The 19,958-nt window shown below is 34.7% G+C and overlaps 1 protein-coding gene across 4 annotated transcripts in view; it reads left to right on the top strand.

Moving 5' to 3' along the window:
• Window positions 1-19,958, top strand: part of AP3B1 (adaptor related protein complex 3 subunit beta 1) — a 159,085-nt gene that overhangs the window by 128,639 nt on the left and 10,488 nt on the right. For 2 of the 4 annotated variants that reach the window (XM_067316248.1, XM_067316245.1), the window contains 3 exons: window positions 1,772-1,856; window positions 11,147-11,244; window positions 16,451-16,589. In XM_067316248.1, the coding sequence (XP_067172349.1) occupies window positions 1,772-1,856; window positions 11,147-11,244; window positions 16,451-16,589 (322 nt within the window). Of the gene's footprint in view, window positions 1-1,771; window positions 1,857-11,146; window positions 11,245-16,450; window positions 16,590-18,204; window positions 18,277-18,452; window positions 18,716-19,958 lie in introns of those variants that run through there. The other 2 variants (XM_067316247.1, XM_067316246.1) reach the window with 2 other exon arrangements.

The following is a 19,958-nucleotide window of genomic DNA, read 5'->3' as shown; positions in this document are numbered from 1 at the left end:
CTATTATATCTCAAAACTTCTGTGCCTGAAACTTTACCTGCTTTTTCTAATAATTTCATCTAATAAAAGTTATTCTCTCTCTGCACAGACCTTGTCTCTCTTGCATTCTTAGTCCAGAATGGTTGTAGCGATACGCTGCTCTGAAGTATCAGGTTTTGATTTAGGTATACACAATGGTTTGTGTGCCAAGCTTTATTTGGTGGCCCAGAGCTTTCTCACTTGTTTCCCCTGTGAGAGACTGAGCTTTCCGCTGTGGAGCGAAAATGTATGTTTTTGTCTAGTATGTGTCTACCATACTTTCACAGGGTGTGGCTTGCTAGATTCGGTGTTGTGCATTAATTCAGAAAAGCAATGCTGTAGTCTCATCTTACCTTTCTACTTGCTTCCTTCTGATTGGGATTTTTTTTGCTAGATTTCTGTTAGTGGAAAAGGACAGAAAACGTGAGGAAGAAAAGCACAGATTGGAGCAACTTTTATGCAAGGGAAATTTCGTATCTGTGCACACAACCTACTTGCTTTCATTTCTGTTTCAGAGTTCTTCGTAGGGCACTGTAGTATATGGAGGAGGAACAAAAGTGAGTCTATTCCTTAATATAAACGGGAGGGACTCACGCGCTCCTTTTTGCTCCAGGCACTCCTTTAAGCTCCAAGCTCCTCTACTTTACGTGCATTTCTTCTCTTGAACTGGACTACAGTACTGTTAGAATCCTTATCAAGTTAGAGGAATGTAGAAGCATAAGAGTTAGTGAGTTAATGAGTCGTCTTTTCTTTAAGTCACTTTTAGGGAGGATATTAACTGTTTGATGTCTCTTTCTCAAGATGATAAATCCAGTCCAGAGTTCTGATTGCAGAGTAGTTTTGACTGTAAGCCAAATTTTGGATCTCTCTCTTTAAATATTCAAAGAAATAAAGTCACAAAGACTTAAAAGTAGCAAACTAGTAATATTGTAAATCAAATCAAGCAATACTATATTCACAATAACAGTGAATAAACGGACACATTCACTTGTTTCATGTAAAAAATATGAAAAATCCTGAAATGAATATTATGACTAGTTCAGGTTTCTTAATTTTCATGATACAAACTACTCTCTCATTGTGGAAATAATACAGTGATATAGCCAAGAAAGTAAGAAGGAGCATGTCTCTCTTAATACCTTAATTTGAGAAATACCTCATTCTGTACTGCCTGTAAAGCACAAAATTATCTTCCTTTTTGGGTTCATAATCTTTTTGCTGCCTTCTATTACTAATGCAAGCAAAATATTGGGAAATAAGTAAACCACATCAGTTATGAAATATTTTAAATTCTGACTTTTTTTCATTACTGTATGGTAATGTAAGTTTTACTAATACTTGTTCTGGTTTACTGTTTATTAATTAAATTTGGAAACTGGTGTTACTCTAAATGAAGTGCCAATGCTAGCAAAGCAAAAGGATGTAATTCTAATGTTTGTTTTCCTGTAATTAATTTCCCTATCTCTTTTAATATAAACCCTTATTTTGGTGATGATGGGACTGTAAGATTTTAATGGTAACATTTTGTGTGCTTTAACTGTGATGGGAAAAACCCAAGACACTTCAACTTGGAAGTGTGACATTTGGTTGAGATCTACTTGAAATTAAACTGCAAGTATTTACTTTTTTTTTATTAAACTTTTTTTTTTTTTAAATATAGATTTTCTAACTGCATGAGGTTTGGGGGTTTTGAGTCCGGGATCTTCTGTTGTTTGGCATGCTTACTTTACCTGCTCAAAATGTTTTCTTGTAGAATCTCTTGAGCCCGAGGGATCTATTACTGTCTCAATGGGGATCGACTTCTGTGATTCTACTCAGACTGCCAGTTTCCAGTTATGGTGAGTTCTCAAAGGGGAGAAAAAAATAAAAGTCTCCATATGAAAATAATGGGATGTGATGTTTAAATTTTTGACCATAAATATAACTTGGAAATTTACATGGAAGTATTGGACTTATTGTTTATTAAACATTTAAAGAATTGAAAAGCAGTTCACAGTATGATATATGCCAAGGATGTTTCTAGCAAAATGAGACATAATTACTGTTTTGTTCTGTTATTACAAGGATTATTGGTTTTCTTGCATCTTACAAAATTTTTCAGTACTTAGTTTAAAAAGCACTGATCTGATGGCAATCTCAAGTCTAGATCCCTTGAAACCATATGTGTAAGTGTGAGGACTCTCTTAACAGGTTGTATTTGGGAGGTCCTGTTTTTCCCTTGGGGTAAAGGAAATGAAGTAGAAGCATTAACTTCTCTTTTTAGTTAGAATTACTTTCCTGTTCCTAAGCTTTATTTTCATTTTTCCCCCTCTTTTTGGAATACTTCTTAATACCACCATGCTGATTGGAGCAGTCAGGCCTGGCTGGTATGCTCGAGTGTTTTGTATGGGTTCTTCCTCATAAGAAATCGCTAATCAGAAAAGCACATTTGACCGATCTTAATACCTCAAGTGCTTGTTATGGCTGTTGGTGATCTATGTAACATGACTACATGAAACCAACCCCAAAATTTGCTGGTCGTAGAAGCCCATTCCTAATGCTGTAGATTTTTTAAAATGATTAGAGGGAAAATGAAAAAAATTAATCAGCTGGCCAGCTACATTTTGTCTTATATATAGGATTTATGTCTCTTATGCTCTTTATTGGCATATTCGAGATCCTCCTTTATGTGAGTTTCTGTTGCATTGCAGGCTAGCAGAGAGCTGTTCACCTGGTGAGAACACTGTTACAAAGCAGCATTTGAAACCAGGGAAAGAGTAGCAATGTCCAAACATGAGGAGTGAATGTATGAGGGGAAAGCTACACAGCTTCTTTTACGAGCAGTTCAGGCTTGTGCTATGTTATATAGCCTTTGAAACTACAGAAATGCACTAAATGAGCCTGCTATGAATTTTTCTGATGTATTTTGAAATCATATTTTTTGACATCTTTTTTTGCAAGAAGCACTACTTCCTATGTTCTGCACACAAAGAAATATTGAATAGACATTCATATTGCAAGATTCCAAATCAGGAAAACTCTTTTCCTGTTCAGAAGGTTCTGTACTTCTTTAATACTGTTCTTTACCTTTCTTTAGTACTGAAGAAATTTTAGTGCACTACTGCAAAGCGCAGCTTGGAAAACTTGCATGTTATTAAAGGTGGGAATGAAAGCTTTACAATAGAAATGTAACTGAGTGACACCAAAGGAACCACTACTAAAAGTGAATTTCCTGTTTTAGTGGCAGGAAGATCTACTATTAAAAATAGATATATTTTTTTCTCCCTAAGCCTTTTTTTGTACAATAGATCCTCATATGAAGTCATTTTAAAGATTCTGGTACTTCCAGCAAGACATCTGCAGCATGTAGTTTATGCATGTTACATCATTGTGGTTTGTCTGTATGCTGTTTGCTGGAATTTGGAAGCAGTTTTGGACTGTTTGGAAATCTAGCTTGCTTTTCTGCACTGTATGTTAGCCTGATGCAAGTTTTGTTGGGAGAGGGAATTCCATTCTAGGCAATGCAATTTCATAATTGCTTCAAAATAGGAGGCATATTTGTTTCTATAAATATGTTTTTATTTTAAATAAAATGTGCTCAGTTTATCAAGCAGGGACATTCTCTTTTAGGCAGAGCAGATACTTTCTTTTAAGTACATCTTTTCAGTATACCAGTGATTTGGTTCCAAACTTAAACCATTTATTGCTAAGAATCTCAGCACTGATGAGGATAAGCAATGTAGCATAACACATTGATTTTATGCAGATCATCACCTTTATGTTTTGGGAGGTCTGCTGTATTAGTGATATATAAAAACTGATTACTTTCTCCAATGTTGCCTAGTAATTGTTTATTATTTTCCTATTAGACAAACAAGACAGATCAATATTCCTGAACACCAACCAGACTATGAGTAACATCACTGTAAATAGATTTGCCTCAGACCTCAGTGGTGTATTTATTTTAATGATTTGGACAATGTGAGTCCAATGACAAAGCTCAAGCTAAGTTTAAAATTAGATTAAGAATAGAAATTGCTTACTCTGTTCCTTTGCTAATTGATAGGGCCTTGTCTTTTTGATACTAGCTCTTAGAAAATGGTATAAAAATAGGTAAAATGTTCTTTGAATTAAATTTGCTGTATTACTGATAAAATATGTATTGTTCAAAACCCTGCTGATGTCAATATCACTGAAGAAATTATGCATTGGGATGTTTCTTGGGCTGTGTCACAGTGCACTCACCAGAAGCCTTTTTAACTTGTCATACTTTTTTAAAAAGCCTTTGTCCAAGAGGAAGAATAACTTCCAGAAGTTTGTCAAAATATGGCTAAAAATATTGTGCACACAAAGGTGTCAATATTCTTGTATTTCCTGATAATGTCTTTCACAGAGATATACTATGTCAGTTATTTTGCATTTTTGTTAAAGCAGATTCAGTAGTAAAGTGTTCCTGATCATAATCCTTTTTTTATGTTGTTCTAAAAGGAGCACTTTGTCTTGCATCAAATGTAATTGATCCTGAAGCAGTGTAATCACAATTACTCACTTTCTTAATTGGCCTGCCCAAAATCAGAAAATGGAAACCGATCGGCAGTGTTTAAATCAATAGCTTTGTAGTAATGCTTGTGGGGGTAGGGAGATAGTGGTAATGGGTAGATCAATTGGTCTTAGATGCCAATCACAGACTGTGTGTTTTGCATAGCAAACACTACCTTTCTGCTTGGGGATGTGCTGTTGCAATAGTGGTTCAATAAAAACAAACTATATCAAGAAAAAAGCAAACACGAGTAATAAAATATTTAGATCTCTTTCTGAAGCTGTTGTATGAATCAAGGAGAATGAAAGGGTAATTGTAATATAGAGAGAGACTCAAAGCATTGAGCTTTGAAAGGCCTCCCTTGTAAACACTATTTTTATTAAGCAAGGTTTACCAAGATCACACATCTAATTAAAAAGAGGAGAAACACCTTAGCTTGAAAACTGTTCCTAATGTGTTTATTTAGAACATGTATTATGATGCTCAACCTGTGTGCTCACAGGGAGAACATCTCCTTATTGCCGTCTTTCTTGTGCTCTCTACTTGCAGAGGCACACTAATTCTTCGCTTATACTGATGTTCTGCACAATAATGCCTCTCTGTATATGCTGTTCTTTAAAAGTGGAAAATTAAAGAAGAATAAATGGAGAATTTTAGTCTTTTAAAAGATGTTTGCAGATTGTTACTGTTCCTTTTTTGTTCACTGTGTTCAGACTCTGCAAGCAGGATGTACACAACTTAAAAGTATAAAGTAATTTGTTGTTGTCTATCACACATGCCCAGGTAGTGTGACAGCTTGTTGAATCTTAGTTGAGCATTAACATGTTCACCACCCCAGTAAAACATCTGAGTCTTTGCTAAGCCAGTAGGCATCAGTCAGGAGAGGAAAGGTTGGCCGCCTCTGCTCCTTGAATGGATCCTTGACATTGCAGATTTGCTGTACTCCACTGACTCTGTGGGGGGTTTTTTCCCCCTGTAAGATATTATACATTTCCATGTTTTGTGTGTTTTCCTTTGAATCCTTGAGCTACTAGCAATCATTGTTATAACAATCATTCTGCTGTCTCCTGTTTTCTTTATTATCTTGCATGTCTCTACTTTTCAGATAGTCTCAGATCTTTCTCATAGCTTAGCAGTTTCCTCAGATGTGTGAATAAAGGTTTTGGAGCTCATCTGTATCAGAGTTTGCCCCAGATCCTTGCACCTCAGACAACTGAACCCTTAGAGAATAAAGGCAAGGAAGGTTACAGAGACAGAGGGTTGCAGTATATGTGTGTGCTTACCCTATTTTGTATAGTCATGGGTTTAGAATTTCTGATTCCTGATTCCGTTTGTAAAAGCCAGTAGACAAATCTCCAGGTTGTTGTAAGTGTGTGGCAAGTGACTGAAGGTGAAGGGGAGGAGTCCCATTTATAACTTTGAGAGTTGGAGAAAGGGAAGGAAATATTCCTACCTCTTCCCTTCTCTTCCCTTCCCTTCCCCATCTTCCCAATTCTCTTAGCTCTTCCCAAAGCCACAAAAGAACTGCAGCTTTGAAAATAAAATAAAATAAAATAAAATAAAATAAAATAAAATAAAATTAGAGAACCTCTTTTCTCTCCCTAATCTTTTGAAAATTATGTTGGATGTTGGTCAGCCCTTTAAGTAAGCATGGGGGTAGGGAACATGTCCATGTGCATCTTCCTCAAGCCTAATTTTCTCAAGGTTTAACTGTGAAGAGTATGATCAGAGTTCCCAAGAAGAGAGAGAAAAGGAATGGAAGGAATGACTTTTGTGTCTCCCATTCTTGCTTAAAATAACAAGACCATGGTAAAAACAGTGGCATGTGACACAGAGGTTCATACAGGCATGAGGCTGGTTACCTTAGAGTGGCATTTCCCTTCTCCTAATGTTATCAGAACAGCTGGGACCCTGTACATACTCACCTACTACTGCTATGCTGATAGAAGAGAAAGGAGGTGCCTGTTCACCTCATCGCCCTGGACTGTATAAACAGAGAATTTTGCTGACTACTCCAAAAAAGGCTGGTGTAACATGAATAATCTAGCAATTTCTTAAATGAAGTTAATTCTCTGAATGATATTTGAAAAGGTTGTTAGATCTTCTGTCTGCAAGTTGTACCTTATTGAAAAAATTTTGCTCTGAATTTTTTTTTCCGAGGCAGAGGGATTTTTCTCTCTTATCTCATTCTGTGTTGATGTAGAAATCTTCCTAAGCGGAACTTCTACCTGTGAACAGGAGTAAATGAAGAGGAGCAGTTCAGCAGCAGTCAGTATTTGTTTCGGGGGCAAACGTTCAGGTGCTGATGCCTGCATAAAAGCATCTGATTAAAATTATGTAGTGGAATGTGCTATGGAATATATTAAAAGCTAATGTTAAGGAGAGGCAAGACTGTCTTCACTTCACTGTCACTTGCATTTTCACTTCTTTCTTACTGTTTCCTTCCCTTGTGGTTTGTCAGCAGATCACTAAGTGGTTTACAGATGTTGGATAGTAAGACAAGCAATCTGGTATTCTTCTTTTTACTTCATTACTCTAAAGTGGTCAGTTGGCCCAGTTCCAGAAAACAAATATATCTAGATAGCTAACTGACCTGGAAAAAGCAAGGCTGGACATGTGCAACTACTCTTGTTCCTTCTATTTCCCTGGCCTTTTTTCCTGTAAAACTGGAATGCCATCTGTTCCTTTCTTCAGCATGACTGTGTGAGCAGAGTCTCCCATACTTCTTGTTTTCATCTTTTTCAGGAACTTAGAGTGTTGCTCTTTGTCTTCCATTCTCCTTTCCATTCATCTGTGGAGATTTCTGAATTCAAGACAAAAATAGTGAGCTGTTTTTTGATAGGTGTGTTCTGGGTCAAGAAGCTACCATGGACTGCTAGGAATAGAACAGAAGAAGGTCATGTTAATAGCAGGAAGAATATTCCCCAGCCTTTTATTAAAAAAAAAAAAAAAAAAAAAATCCTCATTACGTGTCTTTCAAAAGTAAAGACTGCCATTGTGGATCCAAATGGGTGCTCATTTACAGATGATTGTAGTGATAATATTATTTATATTAGTTTTAAAGTTTATTAGTTTTCATTATAAAAAAGACAACTTCTTTGCCAGGAAACTTTTGAAGCCAACCCTTTAAAAGAAAGGGAATAAGGAAAATGAACCTAAGTTTAAAATGGCAGAGTAAGTTTAAAATTAGTTTAAAGTTTAAAATTAGGCTAGAGTAAACTCCTGCTGTAGCCATCTGAAGGAGAGTTAAAACTATGCTTCTTCGAAAGGATTGAATGTTAGTCTTGCAATGTCATTTATGACAGAGATGGTTAGTCTCCCTTTGTTTCTGTGAGAGCATTATCATCTCTCATTTTTTCTTAATTGGTTACATAAAAAGATGCGTTTATGTGATTCTTTGAAAGTGGTGCAAGTCTTCTGAAAAGGCAATATGTACAGTTTAACAGACATTAAGGTAAAGGTAAGAGTAATGAAGTCTAACTTTATTTGTCCTTAAGTCCACGATTCCATATAAAAGAGATTTTGTGAGCTAGGGGCAAGGTACTGTTCTCAAACATCCCTATTCATTTGATTCTTTTAGAGCTCCATCCTGTACACTCCTCACTGAGCAAACATGTTCCCCAAAGGATGTAACTTTATTGTACTAGCTAATAATACCAGAAAATGCAGTTGTCTTTTTTTTTTTAATGAATTTTTGTAAGCTAAAGTGTTGTTGTTGTTGTTGTTGTTGTTGTTGTTGTTGTTGTTGGCTTGAAGAAATATTTTTTTCTGAGAAGTTTCTTCAGCTTGATCCTACAAGAAAGTTGGAGCAACACCACTTGAGAGATGTGTCAGTGCAGTTTGAACCAAATGTCTGCCAGACTCTTAACATTAATTTCAAGCTTCAAACCATTTCTGCAGGTTTTTGTGTATTGTAATTAATATAAATAATCTTTAAATAAATAAGTTAAATAGACTGAAATTTACTTTATTAGGCATTTAAGGGAATTATATAATATTGTACTGTCATGTCTCAATTCAATTGTTAAGCATATCTGTTAAATATTTGATGAAATCTCCATCCTTGGGGATGCTCAGGGCTTAAATGGACAAGGCCCTGGGCAATGTGTCCTAAGCTGCCCTGCACTGAGCCCGAGGTTGGGCCAGGTGATTTCCAGAGGTCCCTTCCAACCTAAATTATTCTACAAATCTACAGAACTATAGAATTACTCTTTGTTAAATTAGATATTAATGATTCTCTACTATAAAGACCTAATCAAATAGATGCAGATCAATAAACAAAATCTGTATATTTGTTCTGTAATGTGTGTGACAAAGAGAATTATAAAAGGGAGGATAATTTTCTCTGCCTGAAAAATACGCCTACAGAAGTACACTGAAATTAAAAAAGGTAATGCAAAGTAAACCAGATGCTGGCTGTAACAAAATCAAGAGCTAGATGTTTTTTGAAGAATAACAAGCAATCAGAAGTTGTACCTGTAGCCTGTGAAAAGGTCATAGCTTTCCAAGGAATACCTATTAGCTTTTTAATCGCTAGGGGATGGAATGCTTATTATGGCAGTGCTGGCGAGTGGTCCTCAAGCACAGTTAGGACTATTTAAAGCCCAAGGTATTCTGATGCTTTTATTCCTTCTTATTGTGAAAAGATTGCTATAGGCATTTCAAAACACTCTGATCATTGATGTTTTAAGTCAGGTTTATGTGTACATGGCATGTCCAGTCAATGTAGGTTGTGAATCATTGCACACAAAAGTGTTAATCAGTTTTATACTGAATTATTTCTTGCACATCTTGGCTAACATTGGTGTGAAGTTATCGTTAAAAGTTTTAAGTTCAGTATAGTCCAAACGGTATATGTAAACAGCAAAAAGTTGTGAGACAGGTGATTACAGAGCCTTCCTTCTGCTCTTAAGCTGTTGGAATTCTTGACTGGTTTTGCAAAAAATATTAAAGAAAAGTATGACTCTTATTTTACAGTGCACTTAATTCTGCCAGACAATCAACCAATCCCTGCCCTTGTAGCATGTTACTGACTTTAGAGATGTATGGTATTTAAAGTAGTATGGGGGAAAACATACGAGGATTTGTAAGCTAAGCTAATTTTAAAAGGTGGCACTCCATAAATGATTCTTTGTAATGTGAATACTAGCTACGTTTCAAGGAATTATTTCACTGTATGTTTATGAAATGAAAATTTTCAACAAAGACAACATTCCTCCTGAATTATATCTGAAATGTCTGTATTTGACATTGCATCTATAAGCACAGTTATAGCACGTCAAATGTTGAAAGTAAGAATATATGAATTGCTAAACATTTGCTTGTGAAATTAGGTAACTGTGGTAAGTACGAAAATTGTAAGTAATAGAAAGATAAAATGCTTTCTTTCCTGTTTTCAGGTGGTTTATCTTGTATCATTAGGAAGACAACAAATATATCTTCTGTATTAATCATCTAATGCTGTTTCTTCCATCAGACAATTTATTGCAGAATTTTAAAGTCAGTTATTAAAAATCAGTAACAAATGTTTGAGCTTAATTTAAATACCATGGATGTTAATCAAATTTATTTCCCATTCTAATGATTTTATCATTATATTTAAGTACGATATCTGAGGCATATCAGCAATCAATATGTATTGATTATTTGGTACATCTGCAAAATAAAAGGTGTTCTTTTCTAAGAATTCCTCATGCCTCACAGCTGTAAGAAGACTCTGATTGTATATACTGATCCTGAATTGTGAGCCTAATTCTGTAAACTGTAGTTAGTCAATCAAACATAGCAGAATCCAATGTGTCTTGAGTTTCTGTAGACCAGGAGAACTCCAAGACCAGGTAATGAGAAACTTAGTGAATGGAATGGTTAGGGAGAGCAAGTTGATGGTATGGGATTTATTTCTTAAGGAGGAATCTATAGCATGTGATAGTAGTATTCTACTATTGGTAGGTTTTTTTTGTCTGTTTGTTTGTTTGTTTAACTCTACCATTATGAAAGCTGCCTCAAAATCTAAGATTTTCCAGCATACTTTTAAATCAACCAATATGAGGTGTGTGCGAGTGTGTTTGTGGGCTTAAATGTGTCAAAAGTTAAAGTTTGCAAAAACTGAAGTGATCAAACATTATTTTCTTGACTCCTGAATTTATTGTTTTAATTTTGTTTTTCAGACAATAATTATCCTTTTTTTTCTGAACTGTAAATTTGCTAGGCTTAGTCCTGTTTCTTGAGACATCTGTTGCTGATGACTGAATTTGTAAATAACAGTTCTTTTAAAAGAATTGTAAAATCCATATTAATTTATCTTTTGCACACATTTAGTTTGAGTTTGATGCTTCATAGATTACAAATAAGCATTAATGTGAGTAAAAGTAACATTTTCAGAAATACAAAAGTGTGTACACTATATTGGTGCCATATTTATGCTGGAGAAGAAGCATGGAACACCTACAGTGATGTAAAAAATTAGCAGACTTTTGGATTTACAGGGTAGAAATGAGGCAGGTAGGTTTTACACTGTTTATAGATTTCACAGTAAATTTGGAGCTGATATGTATATAATAATGTATCTCAAAGCATTTGGTCAATTCTCTGCAACTTCTCTTTCCCCAGCACAAGGGATGATCATTTCAACGTTAACATTCAGCCCCCTGTTGGAGAACTGCTTTTACCTGTCACTATGTCAGAGAAGGACTTTAAGAAGGAGCAAGGTAAGAAATATTATTTCAGCAGCTTCAGTAAATGTATTTGGATGAGAAGAGGGTTGTGCTTCTTTCAACTTCCAAGTGTTCAGAAAGTGCTTCTAGTGTGGCTCTTGGTGTTATTCTCTGTTAGTATTGTCTGATACTGATGGTTCGATTTAAAAATACCTTTAAAAGGTCATGCAGTGGTATTTGACTTTTTTTTTAGTATGCCTTTAAAAACGGAAAGCCCACCTCATATCCTTAAACAATCTTTTAGCTTAAAGAGTTTTGGCTTCCTGTCATGAAGCATTAATGTGCTTCATATTGGCAGTAAGGCAGAACGCTGGAACCCCAGCTCCATGAAATAAACCAAATATACATTGATATAATGTGTTTTACTAGCCCTTATTCCAAGACTACTCTGAAATACTATTAGTGTACTTTTTCTTCAACTACTTAATAAGTTTATTTTAACCTTTCTCCTTTAAAACATTTCTGCATCTAAAAAAGAATATTCTTGCTGGAATAAGCTTTAGAAAGGTGACATCTTGCATATACCTCAGCAGACATTCTTCTAATGTTGTGTCTTTAAGGAAGATAAGTTTGATTATAGTCCAAACACAACCCCCCATAGGAGCATTTAGTAACTTGAATATTTTATGCAGAATAACCAGAGAAAATTGTAGTTAGCTTTACCCGTGTGTTAAGTGGAACAATCCACACTGCTATCCTTAATTTGGATGTGATTCTTGAATATTCTAAAATATAAATGATTGCATTTTGGATGCATTCAAATGCAATAGTGTTTACTCATCTATCTCAAGGTATGGGGATTTACACGTGTAAATGTCTTCACATTGAGATGAGAATATGCCCATGGGATTCCGTCTCATTGCTGTGTAAAGCTCAAACTCAGTATATCCATCAAGCAGTCAAGAACACTAATGAGTAATGCTACGTATTATTAATGATTGCTTTTGAACATTTCTTACTTTTATATTTTTGAATGACTAAGAAAGTAGTTTAAATATTATCTAGATCATTTTCAGTTAAAGTTTATTATGGCAGTGAAAAGTTAGGATTGTGCTTTGTTTTCTTAACCAATTGATACTTATTTGCTGTTCTTACCCTTTGCTGGCTTAAGCCTGCCTCTCTGCTTTATACCTGCTCAGCAAACCAAGGTGAGTGATTGAATGAGGCTGTGGCACATTTATTTTAAACTGTTCCCTTCTAAAAATTGTAGCTGAGGTTATAATGAAAGGAAAGAAGGTTATTGTGCTTCCTCCCCCACGTTTTTATATTTGCTTGCTTCATGATATTTTGATAGAGTTTTTGTATATTTTGCTGTGACTGAGGGTTTTTTCCTCCTGACTGGCCGTATAGAACCACGAGCACACAGAAGAAGTGTACTTGGAGAATAGCTGGGTCCTCTGTGGAGTTGTTGCCAAAATTCCTTTTTCTTCTGCCATTTTACTTCTATGGTTGTTGATTATTTGTCTGAATAAATCTGGCAGCTGTTTGCTATGTTTAATAGAGCAGAAAGGCTACTCTGAATAAAGCTATTTGAAAATTTGTTTATATGAAGTATTTGTAAATCCATGAAGGTCTCTTGGCATTTCAGTATTGCGCTCTCTGTCTTCCTGAATTCATTCTTTGATGCAGGACTTGATGCTGGCAAATTTACCACAGGTTTAAAAACCTTTTCTATTGCATCTTTTTTATTATAGATATCAGCTGTTTCAGAATATTCTTGGTAATAGGGGTCTCAGTTCTAAATTTTACATAAGTATTTATTACAGAGATTTAGGAACAACTAGTATTTGCAGACAATTATTGTGTTATCTTGCTAAAAGAAAATTCCAAATTATAATAATAAAATGCAGGGCAATTTAGAAGTTAGTGTGTATTGTTCTATTCTGTGTTTGACTTTGGTTTGTCTGTATTCTCCAAATGAATGTGATTTATGTAACTTGTTTTTTCATTTGTCATGGTTTTTCTTTTTTCTTTCTTTTTTTTTTTTCTCCCCCCTTTTTTGTTTTTGGACATAAGATGTTTCAAGTCTTGTAGCTGGAGATACTTTATTTTATTTGCTATCTAAACAAATAGGTAAAAATAGTGAAGGAGTGAGCACAGTATTGGAAAGGCAACATTATATTGGGGAGAATGAGAATATGTATGGGTTTTAAGGATTTTTACATCTAAATTGCATGTGTAATCTAATAAGAATGCTAAAGGTGAAATACCCAGTATTATACTGATATGCAGAAGACAATTCATTGCTGCACGTCTTTCCTCAATTACCCTGCACTGCTTTGCACTGTCTGGTACATTTGTGTATTTCCATTTTCTTCCTGATGGCATAAGGAGAGGGAAACGGAGAGGTTATTGAATACTCATGGCTGCGAAGGTTATCTAGCGGTAGCACTGGAACCTGGAAAGCTGTATTTATCCATCTGCTGTGCCTGATGCGTTTAGCCTTGCTACCCCCCGTTACCTTACCTTCAGTTCCCACCTGGAGAATCCTCTGCTGAGGTAATTCCTGAGAGCAGCAGCTGGGTTCATGTCGATGTTACAGGTGATAATTTGGAAAGAGTGGATAAAAGTGGTATTGCCAAACTATCTTTACCTGTCTGGTTAAATATTTCTGCTGATCTTCAGGCCTCAGTATTCCGTAGCTTATTTTACATCACAGCCTCAGGAAAAGTCCCGTTCCCTTAGCAGGAGTTCTGCGTGAGCAAGGAGTGTATCACTGGGGTATTTGTATCCAAATTTTTACTCGTCCTGCTGTTTTTAACGATCAGTGGCAAAACTCTGCTTGACTTGATTGCAAGTAGGACTGAGTTCTGTTTAATCTGGTAGCTAATGTATCTTGTTATCTACCAGTATAATTTTTTCCAATTTCCTTTCCTTTTATTACTCAAACTATGTACAGTTGTTTTGTTGTATTAGCTAATTAACCCAGATTAATTGCTAATCTGTGCTCTGACTAGAGTTTTCTTCTGTTCCAGTGTTTTATGTAGTATTAAAGGTGGCATGTGATTCTTATAACTGGAGATTAATCAGTTTTTATAAAGGTCTTTTTTTAATAGCCAGTTAAAACTACTGTAAGTATAATGCTTTGTTTTTTCCTACAGACATGTTTTTAAATAATTTTGTCATTTTCTTAAAAAAGAGTATACCTTAATTATGTTAATTAAAAAAAATGGTTAAGTAAACAAATTGTTTACTTAATTTTATTAAGATTTATGCATCCAACTTGTCTTCCTAACAAGCAAGATGCTAATTCTTTAAATGGTCAGACATTTACTATTTTCTGGCCCTTGAATACCATAAGCAATCATATTTGATGCCCCTTAATTAGAGTACCCTTTTTTCTTTCCAGGTTCTTTTCCACCTCAGCAATCGAGACAATACATTTGCTTACCATGCTGCTCTCCTAAGTGTTCTTTTGCATGTAAATTAATCTTGATTCAGTTTACACTGTCATGCTGAGTGGTACAAATTGCCTATAACAATAAAACAGCATGAGTTAAAAATAAAGGGGGGGTGGAAAGGCAGATTGAATGTGTGCCTTACTTGATAGGATGTTACTTTGCTTTATGCCAATACATTAGTCGACGATAATGAATCTTCTGTTCTGAAAAGCATGGTTTAGTTGATTTTTTTAATTTTACTTCAATGGAGCAGTACCTTGTCTTTTATAGAGCAAGTTAGACAAACCATTAATGACAAGAGTGTTAAGGTTAAATATGAAGCAATGCATTCACTTCTCTGAGTGCTATCCATCTTTCCATTTACAGGAGCTTGACAAAAGTACTGGCTTTGTACAACATTTCCTTTAATTACATGCTGCGGGAAACAGGCTTTTAACATAAACATAGTTGCATTCATTTATTCAGCATTTGCTCTTCAATAGAGCTTAATGGAGAAGGTTTAAATCCTAAATGAGTACACACATCTCTCAGCAGTGTTATGTCAGTCCCCGTGCTCTGCTTAAAAGCAGTTTTGGTCTGCATATGGAGGTTTTAAAGCTTTTGCCTAATAGTGAAGTTAAACAATTCGAAACAGAGTGTACTATTCCCAAGATAAAGCTGATTTTTACAGAACTTGTATATTTATTTTTGTTCTCTTCAAGAGTAGATCGTGTTCAAAAATATCCCATTATTTACTCATGAGCTTTTCTATTTTTACTTTGATGTTCCTTTTTTGTGGCAGCAGCTAATGCAGATTCTAGTGCATTAAAATGTTCGGTTTACTTTTTTGATTGCTATATTAAGCATTTTAGTGCTCTTTGCTATGGATTAGAACTGTATATATACCCCTAAAATACTAGCCTTTTGAGAGTTTTACGTTGTTTTCATTTGTTAATATTATTGTGGGTTTCAGTTGCTCGATATTTTTGCCTGAAGTACTAGCTTCCATTGTTTATCTATGTTCTTAGATTATGAACATAATGTGAAAATAGGCACACAATGTTAAATTGTAGTTACTGTTGCTTAGGTTTTAATCAACATGAATGTCCTGCAAATCATTCTCCTAAACAAGGGATGGTGATAGGAAGGAAAGGTGTTTTCTTTGTTACAATGTTCTTGAACGGTATTTCTTTCTTAACTTTTTTCTTTGTCAGTCATATGTTTGGATATAGTCTTGACATTTCTGTTCCATTTTGTAGCGGTGTTCAAATTATTTTAATCAAATAGTTTATCATGACATTTTAAAGAGATGGATACTAACTGAATTTCTCAGTTTCTAATGTGATGACTTTATCTTCATGAACTAAATTGAACTGATGACTACTATCTGAATTTGAAGATTATTTTTAGCAATTGGATACAAAATTATAATTAATTACTGTCGTTTTATGATTGAAAGATTAGAAGGTGTCTTTGTATTTGATCTTATTTAAGCTGGTCTCCTCAAAATCAATCTTACTTAATATTTCACTTCTGTGCTTACATTCTTCTTCCAGATTATGGTTTTTGCGGGGGAAAAAAAAACTTGTTTTCTCAGTTGCATTAGTATCACACATATAATTGTTCAGTTATTAGTATTATTTATTTTAATAAGGCAAATAATATGTTAAACAAATGTAACTAATTTCTTATAAAATTGTTTTCTTGAGAAATGATTTAACTTTTAATGTAAACGCTTTTTTGGTTTAGAAGTCTTTTGTTTTATGCTTAATAAGCAAACAGATCTTAAAATATTCATAATGAAATACTTTTTATTTCAGGGATGCTGACAGGAATGAATGAGACATCTGCTACGATAGCTGTTGCTCCACAGAACTCTACTAGTCTTGTAATAATTGAGAGAGTAGTGAAGGCAGCAAACCTGGGTGTAGTCCCTTCTGGTCAAGATAACATACACAGGTAAGATTACATGTCATTTTCAGTGGGACCATCCTTTAATATTAATTTCAATTAGTTCAAAATTCATTTATATTCTATAGTATTAGGGAAAATTTTATTATCCATACCTTTAACAGATAAGGTGCCCAGTTTACACTGTAACATAAAATCCTAACTAGGCGTTAACTTGAGCCTAAGTACTACTCAGCTCTTTATTTAAATTTATTTAGCCCATCAAGTATCTAGATGTTACTGTACACTGTTAGGGAGAGTTGTCCTTTTCTAGTTTTGTTTCAAATGGAAAAGATAAAGTGCCTTTTCAAAGCATAATACTTTCAGCAGCTTCCGGGTGTTTTTTTGACTTCTGTTTCTGTTTCCAAAAGTGAGTGAGTGGACCTAATCTGGTTTATCATCTGTGAGAGGAAGCTTGTTTTTTTCCACATGACTTTTTGACCTGTGATATCCAACTAGTTAAACCTAGCACCTGATTTTTTTAGTTGGATGAAGTAGAACATTTTTAAGGTTTTTAAGTTGAACATTTTCTTCTCCTTTCTATTTATGTGTAAGGAAAAAATAATTGTGGTCAGCCAAGAAAGTCATTGGCCCTATCTAATTCCAGATGTTTCTTGTAGATCAATCCATTTCACCCAAAGGCTGTGGTATAGAATGTCAGTTGAATCAAAATGACTGTTGGTTAATGACAGCTTTTATTGTGGTTGTCTCAAAATATCTAGTCCCATGAATGTGTAAGGCTTCTCACTTTTGCCAGGAACCAACAGGAAAAATGCCATGAGTGGAAAACTGAGTAGACTCAGATAACAACAGCAAGACATTGTTGCAAACTGTTAATGTGGTCATAAAATCAGTAAAGAAATACCTCTTCCCTAGCATCTATTACAACTATTCCAGAGTAGGAATGAGCTCCCAAAATTCTTAATACTCAAATAAGAGTAAAGTATCTCTTCTGAAAGTGAAGAACTATGTTTCTCTTAGAACTTTTGCTGACTGAGATAGCTGTTTGGAATGGTGAGAATCATGTAGCTTACACAGAACTGATAACCTGATATTTCTCTTCCTTTGGATTTGACCTTTTTTGCATTGCTGGGCATTTGTATTGCATTGCATTAACATTAACCCAGCTGGATTTTCCTATGCATTTGATACGGTCAATGATAAAATTCTGTTTCATCATGAAAACATGATACTGCTAGTGCGATTGCACTGAAATGATTGTCACTATTGACACCTGCTCCTCCGTGAAAGAGTCCTCATTTGTTGCCTCCCTGTGGGATCTCTACAGCCTGCATTCTCAACATCAGTTTAAAGACTAGGTGAGAGTGTCAATCAAGAATAGACTAAAGTGTCTGCAGTATACAGGTATTCTCCATTTTTACCCTACACATCACATGAGACTTAGTGCGTAGGGATGGATTGTTTTGTGACAATCTCAAAAAGGCTGCCTAAAATAAAAGCTCAGTTCCTAGCTCAGCCACAGGTTGCATGGTTGTAGTCAAGTTTCTCATTTGATCTTGGTTTCTTTGCCCTTCTGAAAAAGGAAGTTTTCCATAAAAGAGAGTCTATGACCGACTGTATTTAAATTGAAGAGGTACTTGCTGTTTTGTGCACTCCTTTACAGACATTGGTTGAAGGCATGTTCTCTGGTAGGACTGAAGTATTCAGCAAGCTCTGGAGCATCCTGACATCTCAGGTTTTGTCTAAGTTTTTTGGTTCAAAATTGAATGTATTCCGTCTGCCATAGCAGTTACAGAATAGTTTGCATTTTTAATGTCCATTGTGCAAAAATATGTTTTATAATAACTTAAATGGCCTAGCAAAAATGCCCAGTAGTAATGGGCATTTAAAAAATAGCCTTTCACTTCACAGAATCACAGAATGGTTGAGGTTGGAAGGGACCTCTGGAGATCATCTAGTCCAACCCCCCTGCTCAACTTGCTTCACCATAAGTAATTAGAGTTCATAGATACTGTGTAGTTGTGGTTGCACCTACTTTTTACTGAGAACAGGAATGGGAACATTAGCTGATTGATGTTGTGATGAACATGTTTGTCTTTTGAATAGTGCTATATTGTCATTAAAGTTGATCCTAGATTTAGATAAATGAGTATTTGAGGACCTTCTCAAATCTCTAAAACAAGCGACTGAACGAATGTATATTTTATATTTATATAGATGTATATACATTATATAATGTATGTATTTTTGGATTAAATCAACTCTGTCATAAGAGTAAAAAACAATGGAACCTCTTCTTGCAAAATTTCATGGATGCAAGAAGTGTGCCTTGGTTTTTTTTTATAACACATGAACACTATTTCAGGATGATAAAATAAACAACCACTTTTACCTTGACAAAGCAGTTATGAATTCTATTAAAATATGATAAAAATGAAATTTTGATTTTTTTTTTTTATTCCATAGTATTGCCATTTGTATTGTTTGTTTTATTGCAAGTGGTATTTGGGGAAAAAATTATATGGAAGAACTTGTCAGTGCTTTTCATGCTATTCAGTGAGGACTACTTGAGTTCATTTCTTGGAAGTGCTTAGTACATACACCTTTACACAGGAAAAGAAATACTGTTTTTAAACTGATATTGTTGTTCTGCACTGTGCAGCATGAATTATATTAACCTTTCAGTTGGTCATTCCCAACTTGAGTATTACTACTTAATGACTGCTAATACCAGGAAATTTATATTGCCTGATAATGAAATATATTCATTCAAAATGAAATTGTATAATTTAATACAGGCATATCTAATGAGCATGAACAGGTGCATGTTTCTTGGTTTGTTTTTTTTTTTTTCAGTCTAAGCATATTTACATTCACAACAAAGATGTTTTAACATGTCATATTGGTGGGACCCAATTACTGGTCCTTAAATTGATTACCCTATTAGGATTGCATTTTGCTCCAGATAAAAACGTTAGGGCAAATATAATGAAGATTTGAAAATAAATACTTGAAACAAACATAAACAGAATAGCATGCTCTCACAAATGAAAATGAAATAACTGTAAACCTGTCAAATACATCAGCTGTATGTCAGTCCATATCACAGTGTAGTGACACTTTCTTGCATGCATTTTTTTCTCTCTATCATATGGCTACTGAATTTATATCTACATGGAATGTAATAATTCAACTGCTATTGAGTGTAGAACAACATGTCAGATAATACAACTAATTCTATTTTACATTCTATTTTCTGATCTATTTTATTCAATTTAAGTGATAGATGCAAAAATTTTGAACTCAGTAGACAATAAATACAAGAACACAAATGTGCATTTTTACATTCATATATCTGCAAAATAAATTTGCTGTACTATTTTACTCCCCTTAGGTGTAGTTACCTGCACCTAAGAT

This window comes from Apteryx mantelli, chromosome Z (genome assembly GCF_036417845.1).
Source record: "Apteryx mantelli isolate bAptMan1 chromosome Z, bAptMan1.hap1, whole genome shotgun sequence".
NCBI lineage: Eukaryota > Metazoa > Chordata > Aves > Apterygiformes > Apterygidae > Apteryx > Apteryx mantelli.
This window is presented reverse-complemented; position numbering and strand designations above follow the sequence as displayed.